Raw genomic sequence first — 13541 nt, forward strand, 5'->3', positions numbered from 1 at the left:
GAAGAGAGAAGTGTTGGGGTTGTATTACAATCTTCAAAACAAAACAACCTAATCAGCTTTGGTGGTCCTGCTAGTGGCTGGGTTTAGAAGTTAAAGCAAACACAAGCTAAAGCGCCTCCTCCCACAGCTACCCGCACACAGGCCTGAAGGCCGTGGTGGGTCTGAGCAATCTCTGGGGGTTACCTTACGTTGCCTTTCAGAAGCTGTTAATTTCCTTTTGCTCATTTAAAAACTGTTCTCTGTGATTTTTAGAGCTTGTTTGAAGTGAGTGTGGTCTTTGCTCATCCAGAGACAGATGAAGATTGCCGCTTCCTGTAAGTCACCCCGTAAAACACGGTGTCGATTATGTCAAATGTTGGGGCTTTTCTTTTTTATGAAGATGGTATTGTTTTTCTTTCTTGTGAATATTTCAGAACTTGTCATGCCTTACATTTAAAATGTTACCTTTCATAGAAGATTCTTCAGGAAAGCCAGTGTAGCTCACAAATGTGTACACACACATACACACAAAAAATTATATATAATATGTAAATATAAAATGTATTTGAATTGTGTCTACCTTATATAAACTCATTAAACATATTTTTCTTTAATTTTTTTTTTTTTTTAGACAGTATCTCGCTGTTTAGCTCTGACTGTCCTGGAACTCACTCTGTATACCAGGCTAGCCTTGAACTCACCGAGATCCACTTGCTTCTGCCTCCCAAGTGCTGGGATTAAATGCGTGCACCACCAACTACAACTACGCCCGACTAAACTTTTATCTTAACTTGAATTTTATTTCAGAGGTGAAGTTTGCCCAGATTGTTTCAAACCAGCCAAAAACAAACAGGTAAGGATTTTCCTTCTGAGCCTGCGCCGCGAGCGTGACAAGAGCTGCTCTTTAAAGGTTTCCATTGCGTTCATATATTGTTATCCTCCGCATTTATTTTATTCTTTTGGGTCTTTTGAGATAGCCTCGTTCAGGGTCGCCTGGAACTCACCGTATAAGCCGGTTTGTTCTGGAACTTGTAGCTGTCTAAGGGCTCCTTTGCAGGACTCCTGTCCTGCCGCACACTGCCCAGCCTCAACCGTTCTCTGACACCACGCGGCAGGGCTCCGTGACCCCCTTGGTCTTGCATCTTCTAAACGTACAGCAACAGTTCTGTGTCACTGCCAAGTTCTGCTGCCAGCTCCAGACGTCACCTGGCTCCCTTGGCCCACAGTTGCTTCAGCTTCTGTGCGCAGACCCTGGGGAAACATCCCCGTTGGCAGTTCCTTCAAGGAGCTGAGAACCACTTCGATTAAGGTTTACTTTCTTCAAATGAATTTGAATCTTCCTAAGATGGAACCTCCAGTGGGTAGGATTTTATCTTCAAGACACCTTTCCTATGGCCAAATGCTTGGCAGGAGGTTTCTCTTTGTCTCTTTAATAACTATAGCTGCTTTCTCAGCCGAATGTTCTGTCTTGAAATTTCCTCTGCCAAACAACTTAATCCATCACCTTTAAATTCAGCTGTGCCGAAATTCTTACATGGGAGTATACATGAGAAAATACACCCCAAATGGCCCCAGTCCAGTTCCTGATGGAAGCTTTGTCCCATCCTGACCCTCGCGAGCCAGGCCCCTGCTTCCCACGTGGGAAAATATACCCCGGATGCCCCAGTCCAGTTCCGTGTGGAAGCTTTATGCCATCCTGACCCTCACGAGCCAGGCCAGTGCTTCCCACATTTCCCTTGGTGTTCTTGTCTTTTCATCCTCGACCAGAATGGGCCATTAAGCTCTGCCTAGAGCATTCGAGAGCCTCTCTGCCCAGAGTTCCGAACCCTTCCACTTTCCTCCCTCCCCTCAGCTCCAAAGGCTCAAGAACTCCACATCAGGGTCCTCACAGAGCAGTAGCTGAAGCACTTACTAATTATTTTGGTCAATCCAAACTTGGAGTCAGCTATCGGAGTAAGAACCTGAACCATCAGGGGAGCAGCAGGGCAGCCACCCGTGACCTCCTCGCTCTCTCCTTCCTCATTCTAAAAGGGAGAATCTTCCTAAGCCCCATCCTACTCTCTCCTGGGTCTCTGCACATCCTTGGTCCTCCAGAAACATCTATGGCTCATTTGGTCAGCCAGTACTTATCTGTCCAGTAAAGCAGACTTTACTGAGAGTCTCGGGAGTGTCTGCCTCAGTTCTTTTTCCTGTCGCTGTGATAAAACACCCTGATGTGGGACTTTGGTGCACAGTACTGAACAGGAGGGAGAGAGCTGGGCACAAGTGTCCACTACCCCTGTCTTCCTGTGCCTTCATCTGCCCACGCTGTTTTTATTGCGGACACAGACAGAGAAGACCTGCAGGGCAGGCCAGGTGCAGACCGGCACTAAGAGCACTTATGTTTGAATAACTTTCTTGGGACTATTAAGTATTTCTTGATTTTAAATATGTAGGATGTTATAATTCCTCTAGTTAGCTGTATTTTAGCTCTTGTCTAGATAAAATATCTTCTTTTTGTTTTATCCTATATAGTCAGTGTTCACCAGAATGGCGGTTTTGAAAGCTTTGAATAAGATAAAAGAAGAGGATTTCCTCACGTAAGTATGGAAATGAGGAGGCGTTGTGTAACTTTAGGGATAATGGTACACTAGAGGCACAGGCACTCTGGATTGGCTCTTAGACATCCTGGCTGTTGCCCAGCCCGTGTGCATCTCAGTTTCCTCCTCGCCCTAGAATGCACCCGACGTGCGGCCGTAGCAGTAAATGTTTATCAAATGATCATTATGAGTCGGGGAGGCCAGAGCGTGGCTCAGTGGTCAGCGCTTACCTGGCAGAGCTGAGAGGCCTGGGTTCAGTTCCCAGAATCAAAGCCCAAGCTTTTGAGTTTGAGAGGAGGATTTGATTTCCAACAAGGAGTTGCCTTGCCTCTGTTTTCAGCTTAGTAATTTAGCGGCCCATGGGTCGAGAGCTGTACCTGTTCCAGCCCACATCTGACCCTTTCTAGTGTGTCCATCCATCTCTCACACAGAAAGAACACTGGCCTGGGAAACTGGGAGCAGGGAACCTCGCCTCAGATCCATTCTGTAGTCCACAGTGGGAACTCAGCTATATCAGCATCTCCTTCTGAACCTCAGTGCCCTTTTCTAATATGTAGAAATACAATAAATTTTGTATTTTAATTATCAGTGTTATTTTTAAAAACCTAATTATTGTAATTTTCCTTCTAGAAAATCCTTGAATACATATCAAGCAATGACATCATGATGAACTAAAAAGAAATGAGTCTCATGATGGAAATGTTTTTATTAATCTTTGAAAAGTCAAGAATACTTTATCTAGAGACTGGCGAGATGGGCGTGGTCCAGTCCCAGCTCCCACACAGCAGCACACAGCCGGGGATCTGATGGCCCCTTCTGGCCTCTGTGGAAACCAGGCAGGCACATAGTGCATTGGCATAAATGCAGGCAAAACATCGTACACATAAAGTTAAAATTAAAAAGGATACTTCATATAAATGCCAGTTCTTGGATTTCTGAATGATATCATTGATAAGGCATCTTAGGAAATCGTAGAAAAATTCCAAGCCACCTGTTGGGGGTTGAATCTGAATTTAATTATTTATAGGTAGCCTCCAGTTCGCGGCTTTGGAAATTCTAAATAGTGGACAGAGGATAAGTCGTTGCTCCCTGTCGTCCTCAGACGAATCCCCTTAGCTAAGAGAATGGCACCCCAACTTTCCACTTTTTCCTGGGTCTGTGTCATAGTTGAAATGAGAAGGAAGGGAGGGGGCAGTAGTGGAGGACCCCCACAGGCAGGACAGACCCCCCAGGTGGAGCAGTTTCCCACTGCAGTCCAGCTTTGCCCAAGCAGTTAAGCCTCATGCTTGGCAGCAGCACGTGACCAGATAGAGCCGCTGGTCGGAGAGTCTGGAGGGGCTTCTGCTTTGTGTATGTGGATTTCCCCTACATCTGAAGGCTGTTAAAATTGTCTCTGGGAAAGATCCCCTGACTGAGGAGCAATATCCAAGCCCCAGTTTGCTTAGTGCCTCTGCTGTGTGTTAGAAGTGGCACTCCAGGGGCTGGACTGTTGGCTCCGTGATTAAAAGCGCTTGTTGCAAAGGACCTAGGTTTGATTCCCAGCACCCACATGGTGGCACGCTGCCTCTTTCAGCACCAAGCACACATCCGGTGCACAGTTAAACATGCAGACAAAATAGTCATTAAATCTTGGTGCTGAGTAGTGGGGGTGCACGCCTCTAATTCCAATACTCAGGGTGCAGAAGCAGGTGGATCTCTGTGAGTTTGAAGCCAGCCTGGTCTACAGAGTGAGTTCCAGGACTGGCCTATGGAGGCCAGCTACTGGGAAACCCTGCCTTGTAAAAACCAATAAAGAAACAAGTAAATAAATAAATCCCTACCTTGCAAAAAAAAACAACCAAACAAAAAAAAAACTAAGCAAACAGATAAATAAGATAAAATCTTTGTTCTGTCCTGGAACTTGCTCTCTAGACCAGGCTGGCCTTGAAAACAGAGATCAGCCTGCCTCTGCCCCCTGAGTGCCAGGATTAAAGGCGTGTGCCACCACTGCCTGGCATCATAAAACTAAATCTTAGAGGGGTAGTCCTCTGCAGCTACCATGGTAACTTAGGCCTGTAATCCTAGACCTCAGGAACCCGGGGCAAATGAATTGTGACCAGGCTGTGCAACATAGTGAGCTCCAGACCAACCTGGGATACAGGGTGAGACCCCCTGTCTCAAAATAAACAGAGCATAGGGACTGGAGGATGACCCAGTGATTAGGAGCACTGGCTGCTTCTTCGGAGGACCTGGATCCAATTCCCAGGATCAATGACGGTTTCTGGTCTCCATAGACAGTACACATGTGGTACGCAGACACACATGCAGGCAAAATATCCATACACATAAAATAAAAAGAAGTAAGTTTTTAAAATAAAACAGTAAAGTTTGAAAAGTAGTAAAGGCCTGAAGAACCCTTTTTGCTTTACGCTTGAATGTGGGAAGAGGTATAGTCTTTGGGGCTCAACTGTGTTTCTTGTACAGTGCAGACTCACCTGTTTGGTGATACATGTCTCAAGTATTAGTGTCCATAAAATTTACTCTGTTTTGCAGGCAATTCCCTCGTCCTCCAAACTCACCTAAGACTGCGTGCACTGTCCTGGAAATTGAATGCACTCACGGTGCTGTTTTTGTTGCTGGTAACTATCTCCTCTCGGATGCCCACGTCCTGTCAGCCCCTTCCTGAACGTGTCCACACCTGCTCTCTGGCTGTCGTGTCCCCCCCCCCCCCCCGCCCCGTTCCTCCCAATGGCCAGATGCAGAGCAAACCAGGCAGAGGGTGCTCAGTCACCTGGGAGGCAGACTTCAAAGAACTAATGTTACTGCACTCTCTTTGAATGAACACTCAGCGTTATCCAGAGAAGACGGTGGTGTGTGACTTTCCTGATTGCTGTAGAGCAGGCAGGTTTTTGTTGTGTTTTAAAAGCTGTGGTTGCTGCATAGGGAAAGCTTGAAGGGAGTCGCTCTGCAGCCTTGACTGCCTCCTCAGACTGTGTCCACGGCTGCAGCAGCGTTCTTGTGGGAACTTTATTCATAAGGCAGTGAGTCACAATGTGTTAGGGAGTTTTTTTTTTAACTTACAAATTCTTAAACTTTTTACAATTGTAATTCCCTACAATACATCATCACCAATGACCATTATATTTAAATTACTATTAGTTATCTGTTAAAGCAAGTTTTTCTATGATTGTTGTGTTCCACAATACATCTGACTTTTCCAGTCACTGAGTCAAATTATTAAATCATTTCACTCATTTCATACCCTGTCTCTATGTTTCTAAGGTACCTATTCTATTATTACTTTAAACCTTATTTAACTATCTTCATGTCTATGTTATGGCTTCCCAAGTTAGACTGTTTCTTAGTTAAAGGCCCCATTTTCTATCCTAGCATGTAGAACATCAAGCTTACTAAATAGCTACTTGTCCTTTTACCCTAATATATTGACCACAGCATTCAGTCCTACTATCTGATGTTTCTTTGGCAGGCAGATATAATAAATACTCCAGGAACCTACCACAAACTCCTTGGATAATTGATGGAGAAAGGAAAATGGAATCTTCGGTGGAAGAATTAATTTCAGATCATCTCTTGGCTGTATTCAAAGCAGAGAGTAAGTGCTCCTGTTCTACATGCATTGTTATTCATGAGTAGATCCCCTGGTGGCTCCAGGAAAGATTGCTCCCTTTAGCTAGTCACACCCCAGCCCAGGCTCCCTGGCTCCAGGCTTCCCCAGAACAGGCATCATTAATTTGCGGAATTTGGGGCTCAGACTAGATTTTAGTCCAGATACCCAACGATGTCTATCCTTTCTCGGTGACTGCTCTCTCCTGGGAAACTCAGGACAACCAAGACTGTTTTAGACAAATGCACTAAGCCCTAACCTTGGCACACCTCAGCCATAGATTCATTGGGGAAATAGGAAGAAGTTGTGACGTTTATGTCCAGTGCTTGTTGAGGAGTTTCTGCCCTGACCTATGGAGTGATTTAGATTGAAGTTCATGAAGGGCAAATACATCGAGAGCAGCCATCTTCTAGAGGTTTTTATGGTGTGTGTTGTGCTTTAATTTCCCACTAATGAGCCATGTTTGTGGGATGAGTCAGGCCTGAGGAAGCTTATGTTCTCCTTGTCTCAACAGGCCTGGAAATCAAAGGCAGCGCCTAGTAAAGTCTGTCACGTTATGTGGGATATAGAAGGAGAAAAGTGCAGGCAGTGGTCAGTGCCAGTCTTAAGAGCGGGGCTGCTGGCACAGTAGGGCCTTCTATGGACCAGCTCGACACTCCCTTTCTCTGTGAGAAATACTGAGGAGCACACGCTAAGTCAGGCCCAGGTCTAGATAGGCAGTGCTGTCCCTGCTGACTCATTAGGAAGAAAGGATACTAGGCCGCGTCTCCTTTATGATTTACTGTCTGTCAAGGGGGAGCTTCCCTTTTGTTCTTTATTATTTTTACTCATGTTTCTGTGTCAGTGCCTGCACACGAGTGTGGATGTCTGTGGGTCCCTGGGATCTGGAGTTTCCAGGGGGTTGTGAGCTTCTGTGAGCGTTGAAAACTGGACTCTGGTCCCCTGCAAGAGCAGTGCGGTCGTAACTGCTGACCCAGCTGTCCAGCCGCTCCCACCTTTAAAGGCGTATGCAAATTGTTTCCTTCTGTGTGTGCGTGCACATGGGTGTGCACATGGAGGCCAGAGCGCAACGTGGGTTGTCTTCCTCAGTTGCTTCCCCGTCACTTTGTGAGACAAGGCCACACTGGCTAGACTGGCTAGGCAGTGAGGTCCAGGGGTCTGCTTATAGTCCCCATACCCACCAAGTAGGGTACAGATGCGTGTTCTCACCTTTCACTTCACTTCCTTTTTAAAAAGATTTTCATTTTTTAAACTATGTAGTGTGTGGGGGTGGGGTGGGTGGTGAGGCAAGCACATGAATGCTGTGCTCATGGAGGATAAGAGCATTCTGTCCCCTGGAGCGGGAGTGCTGGGTGTTTGTGAGCCACATGTGCTCCTATTGTGGAGCCATAACTCCCGCTAGACTCCTGGTGCTTACACGGAGCTGGTCCATGCACTAGACTCCTGGTGCTTGCACGGAGCTGGTCCGTGACCTAGACTCCTGGTGCTTACACGGAGCTGGTCCGTGCACTAGACTCCTGGTGCTTGCATGGAGCTGGTCCGTGCACTAGACTCCTGGTGCTTGCACGGAGCTGGTCCGTGCACTAGACTCCTGGTGCTTGCACGGAGCTGGTCCGTGACCTAGACTCCTGGTGCTTATACAGGAGACACGTGACTCAGCTGTTTCCCTATCTGCCATGAATTATTTTCTGAACAGAGAAAAAAGAAAGACTCTGCGGCGTTGCTATGAACTTTTACCTGTTTAATATCTGTGAGCTGCTACTTTTTTCTGAAGACTTGAAAATAAGCTCACCGTAAAAGCATCTCAGGCTGAAGATGTGCACTAGGTTCTGGCTTTATTCCACAGCACTGCACCAGAAAGAAAAGAGTAAAGAACCTTTGCTCAATTTTGTGGGTGTGTGTTTGGAGCGGGGCTGCGGGGGGGGGGGGGGATGCAGTTGGCAGAGCTGTCTCGCTTTCTTTCTTTGAGAATTCATAGAAATAGTCTTCAGTTTGGACTATTTAGTTCCCAGAGAATGCCTGTACTCACAAACACATCACACACATGTGTACACATAGAATAAAGGCTGAAAAATAGGATTGTGCTCCTAGTGCAGGAATGTTCTTACATTTGTTTCCTGCCCTGTGTCTCCATGTCACGTTATACTCTCTAATTCTCCTTAAATGGTGACTCTGGGGATTAGGTCTGTGCTACCTGTTTACCTCTGTCCAGCATCAAGCACAGCACACTGCCGCAGTACACATTGACCGAGCACCAGCGCTCTTGTGGCCCAGAACCATTCTGACCTCCTTCCTCTTTGTTCAGAGACCTTCAATGTCATCACTGTATAGACCACAGGGTTCCCAAAGCCTCCCAACCCCTCCCAGCCCTTCCCAGCCCTTGATCTGAGCTCCGCTGCCTACGTTAGGTGGTTCTGGTGTCAGTGCCTGTCCTCTGGCTTGTAACCTGGTGGTTAGGTGGTCCTGGTGTTAGAGTGCCTGTCCTCTAGCCTCGCCACCAGATCTGTATTTCTTACTCTGATGTGACTTTTGGCAATGATTCCTCCTGCCAGGCTCACCTTCCTTAGGAGGAAGATGAAGACAGTGCCAGTGGCAACCTGTCTGAAAGCCTTTGGAGTCAGGCCTGCTCATGTTTGCTGTGGCGACAAAGCCTTCGGCGGGATCTCTATCTCTGCATCTCTCTCTGTTTTCCCTGTCTGACATCCTCAGCGTTTGATCTGTGCTGATAAATTCACCCTGGATTGTACAGCAGCTTTAACATGGCCACATGTTGGCTTTGGTTATATAATTAATTTGCTATTTAAAGGTTAGACCTTTCTTCTCTCACTTTTTTATAGAGTTTAATTTTAACACGATTGTTCCTGTTGTTATGCTTGCTTACTTTAAAGAGAAAGGCCACGTTTTTGCCACAAGCCCGTGGCCAGGGAGCGGGCCTTGCTTCCAGTCTTGCCTTTCTATGATGGGGACATAGATGCTAGTTAAACTCTGGCTTTAACGTCAGAAATATATAGCCCTGCCACGGGATTATTTGACCCTGGGAATATTACCTAAGTCTATGAAGCGCAATGTTCATTTGTTTAATGCTTCATGAAGCTATAATAAGGATGAAATGATGTGTGTGTGTGTGATCTTACCCCAGTACCTGGCACATATTGAGTAGTACTCACCAGTGTCATTGCTGTTTTTAGCCAAGGTTGAGATTAGAGGTAGGTGATCTTTATCCCATGGATTGCTGGAACCACAAGATCTTAAGTTGGATTTCTGCCAGCGGTTGGAACAAAGTATACTAGGGCTGCTGTCTCATCTTTTCCCCTCTTGTTCTGCTTCTTACAGGTTTTAATTTCTCATCCTCTGGAAGAGAAGACGTAGACGTGAGAACGTTAGGGAATGGTAAGATGGCGTCAGCACCACCTGACCTGAACCAGCTGATCCCCTGTGAGGCAGTAGCTTACTGTAGTCACTTAGAACAGTGGGAGGTCCTAGGCTCCTCCGGGGTGGGGGTGGGGGGAAACCATGTGGGTTGTGCGGCCGCTTCTGTAGACTGAATTGTATCTGAGCTGCAGTCACCTATTTAGAGACGTCCTTATCACAGGCCTGGGAGCTGTAATGGATTTACATATACGTGAAGAAGGAAATATTTTTTTTCCTCAAAGTTTACTAGTTACTCCATTTTAGTGGTGGCCCATGCCTTGGGCGGCAGAGGCAGCAGATCTCTGAGTTCGAGGCCAGAGCGAGTTCCAGGACAGCCAGGGCTTTATTGAGACCCTGTCTCGAAAAACAAACAAAGAATATCTCAAAAGTTACTAGTTCTTTATTTGAAAATGATTCTTCTCTTTTAACCTTCATTCCTCGTTCTTATCTTGTTGAGTTATAAGAAAGATAATGAGAATTAATTCTGAGCTGTTTGATGCTCAGTTGTTCCATGTCACTAGTAGATTAACTGAGAGAACGGATCTCACCTTGTTATATCTGGGCATTGCTCTCCGTGACAATGTTAGTTCCATTCATGTAAGCAACTTAATTAGTGGTTATTTAAATTTTATTAACACAGGCTTGTGTGTGGACCTCTGGGAAGGCGATCTTTTCACATAGCAACCTTCCTGCTGCAGTCCCCCAAAAGCCCCTTTACCCGTTCACACATCCTCTCCTCCCCCAGATAGAGTCATGCCGCCAAACTTTCAGTCCCCTAGAGCTCAGCCCCTATCTCACACCTCCTGCCTTTACCCGAATGCTGACTTCCATCAACACGTTTCTGTTTCACGGTGGGCGTGTGCTGCCAGGAAGGCCGTTTGCAGTGGAGCTGCTAAATCCTCACAGAGTTCATTTCACTTCTCAAGAAGTTAAGGAGCTCCAGCAGGTAAACACTTGTGTGGGGCACCGGGTCTGTGCAGTCCCGTGACTGAGCTACAGGTGGTCATTGTTTTTCCTTCTTTGCTGCTACAGAAAATTAATAAGGCATCTGACAAAATCCAAGTACGTGATTTGCAGCTTGTCACCAGGTGAGGATGGCTGTGCTGGAGATTCCAGAAGGGAAGCTCTCATAGATCATATATTTGGTAAGGGAATTGCATACTGAGTATATTAAGAAAAAAAATCTAACCCCAATTAAGAAATGGGAAAATGATTAAGTAGACATTTCTCCAAGGAGGACGTGTGAGTCGTCCATGAACGTGAAATGGTGCCCAGCATTTACACTAGGGCCGTGCAGGTCAGAGCCGCAGTGAGCTGAACGCCCAGTTCACACCCACGCGGATGGCAGTCGGCAGAGAAAGAAAATAGCACGTGCTGGCAAGGGCACAGAGACAGTGCCCTGTGCGTTGCTGACGGGACCGAAAGTGGCTGCTTCGAATGGCACCGTGACCATCTGTCAGGAATCCACACATAGGAGGACTGGAGGACCAAGCAGTTCCACCTCAGCTGCAGACATGATCAACCAAGACTCACACGGCTGTCACAGTAGTGTCTCCACAGGGAGAGAAGTAGCAGTGGGCACACAAGTCTGTAATTCTAACTAGGAGGCCAAGGCAGCAAGGCTGAATTCAGGACTATCCTTAGCCAGATAGTGAATTTGAGGCCAGCCTGGGTTACATAAGACTGTTATATCCAGTCAAGTCAAGTAAAAAAAAAAAAAAAAAAGAAGAAGAAGAAGAAGAAGATACCACTTGTCTATCTATAGAAAAACACAACGTGAGATTGTTATCCCTTCTTGTCCTTGGAAGATGTGTTCCGGGACTTGATGGACACCCGAGACTGCAGATAATACTGACTTTTATAAATAGTGTGCTTTTCCTGTACATAACTGATGAAAAGGTTTGACTAAAAAAAACTGAGCACAAATCAGGACCAAAGAGAGCACTGAGTGTTCTTGCAGGTCCTGGGTTCAGTTCCCAGCACACACGGTGACTCACAACCTGTAACTCAAGCTCCAGGGGCTCTGACTCCCTTGTTGGACATCCAAGGACACCAGGCACTCATGTGACATACATACATACATACATACACATGCAATAGGAAGAAATCTAAAAAACATAAAAATAGTAGCTAATAATAAAACAGGACAATATTTTTTAAAAAGGTAAGCATCAATTGCCTATTTTTAAGTTTTTGTACATAATATTTTCTGTCGGAGGTTGACAGCAGACAAAATGAATCCATGACTAAGGGGAACCTACTACTTGCCCCTCTGCTGTAGTATGATTTGTTTGTTTGTTTTGTTGTTCTTCGAAAATGAAGAGGTGTGGAGTAGTGAGTCACACTGCCCCAGAGACGCACCTAGACCCTGGCAGCGTTATGACGTGGCGGGAGCCGGTCACCCCTCTGTAGTTGTACCTAGTAGGAAATGCTTAGGGAAATGATAAAGATAGGAAGGCAGGTAGTGATGGATCATTTGGGCTTGGGAAAGGAATGGGAAGAAAGTGCCAATGGGTATGAGGGTCCTTCTGGGGGCAGTGGGAGTTAGATGATGCTTAGCTCCAGAAACAATAAAATTCATCGCTGGGGGGAATATATGCAGGTTATACCTCGACCAAGCTGTTGGGAGGGAGCAGAGATCTGGGCCCAGGTCTGCGTGTATTTTCTGTGTTGAGACAAGCTCTCCTTTGTTGCTGGTATCAGGGAGGCCATAGGGTATATGAAGGAAGGAGAAGAAGGGAAGAGCAAGACCTACAGCGCCTTGATCTGGACGAATAAAGCCATCCAGAAGAACGACATTGGGTTCCTAAATGACCTCAAGGTACTTTGCCTGCAGCTCTGGTTTGTTTTATTTTTCTTCTGCATATTAAAAAGCCCATTGTCTTCTAGTTTATTACCAGCAAGCCACAGCACCTGGGCTTTGTGACGTGCCTTCAAATTCCGGCTTTCCAGTTCACTGGAAAACTCTTTGGAGAAGGAGGGTTTCAGTGGGTGGTGGTGGCGCACACCTTTAATCCTAGCACTCGGGAGGCAGAGGCAGGTGGGTCTCTGCATTCGAGGCCAGCCTGGTCTACAGAGTGAGCACCAGGTCAGTCAGGACTGCACAGAGAAACCCTGTCTTTAAAAAACAAAAGAAGAAGAAGCAGCAGCCGTGTTGCGTACTGCTGATTCTGAGGACAGACTCATGAGCTTAAACCCTGGGTCTGCATCATAGTTGTGCAACTCTGAACAAACTCCTGACCTCTATGCTTCATCTGTGAAATTAACTTAGAAAAACTAGTTTAGTTCAATTGTACAAAGTATTTCAAATGGTATCAACCACATAGAAAATGCTCGGTAGGGCTATTATATTTGGTTATCTGTAAGATTAAATATACAATAAAATTATTTTATAGAATTGATGCTAAAATTACATACATGAATGAATAAAATGTAATGATTCTATGAAACACATGTATTTTGTGAGCATGCCACTGTAAAGGACCTGCTTGTTCTGTCGATGGTTCTCGTCTCTCTTCTGTAAAGACAGTCCCTGTGGGTAAGAGCCTGTGTGGGCAAGCATGAGGACCTGAGTCTGGATCTCAGCTTCACGTTAGAACCAGGCATAGTCATGTGTGTCTTAACCCCAGCACTGACACCTGTGGTCCTAGTACACACACACACACACACACACACACACACAGAGAGAGAGAGAGAGAGAGAGAGAGAGAGAGAGAGAGAGAGAGAACTCAATGCAAATGTGAGGATTGTGTGAGCATAAATGAGCACAAAAATGTATGTAAGATGTCTGGAGCTTTACTACCCAGGTCTTTAAAATTATGTGGTGGAGCTGGGAGTGGTGGCTTATGAAGGCAGAGGACCACAAGTGTGAGGCCACTGGGAAATACAGCAAGACCCTCACTATCTCAGAGAGCAAATGGGGAAAATGCTATCCTAAGTGCTAAGAGGAAAGCTTTAAGAATAAGTAG

At 46.0% G+C, this 13541-nt stretch overlaps 1 protein-coding gene across 1 annotated transcript in view; it reads left to right on the forward strand.

Moving 5' to 3' along the window:
- Positions 1-13541, forward strand: part of Pus10 (pseudouridine synthase 10) — a 73945-nt gene that overhangs the window by 48880 nt on the left and 11524 nt on the right. Inside the window, exons 7-15 of the mRNA XM_048435369.3 lie at positions 253-314; positions 787-832; positions 2494-2558; positions 5091-5176; positions 6025-6150; positions 9496-9552; positions 10443-10519; positions 10606-10661; positions 12277-12394. Of these exons, the coding sequence (XP_048291326.1) occupies positions 253-314; positions 787-832; positions 2494-2558; positions 5091-5176; positions 6025-6150; positions 9496-9552; positions 10443-10519; positions 10606-10661; positions 12277-12394 (693 nt within the window). The remainder of the gene's footprint in view (positions 1-252; positions 315-786; positions 833-2493; positions 2559-5090; positions 5177-6024; positions 6151-9495; positions 9553-10442; positions 10520-10605; positions 10662-12276; positions 12395-13541) is intronic.

This window comes from Myodes glareolus, chromosome 8 (genome assembly GCF_982192425.1).
Source record: "Myodes glareolus chromosome 8, mMyoGla1.1, whole genome shotgun sequence".
Lineage (NCBI taxonomy): Eukaryota > Metazoa > Chordata > Mammalia > Rodentia > Cricetidae > Myodes > Myodes glareolus.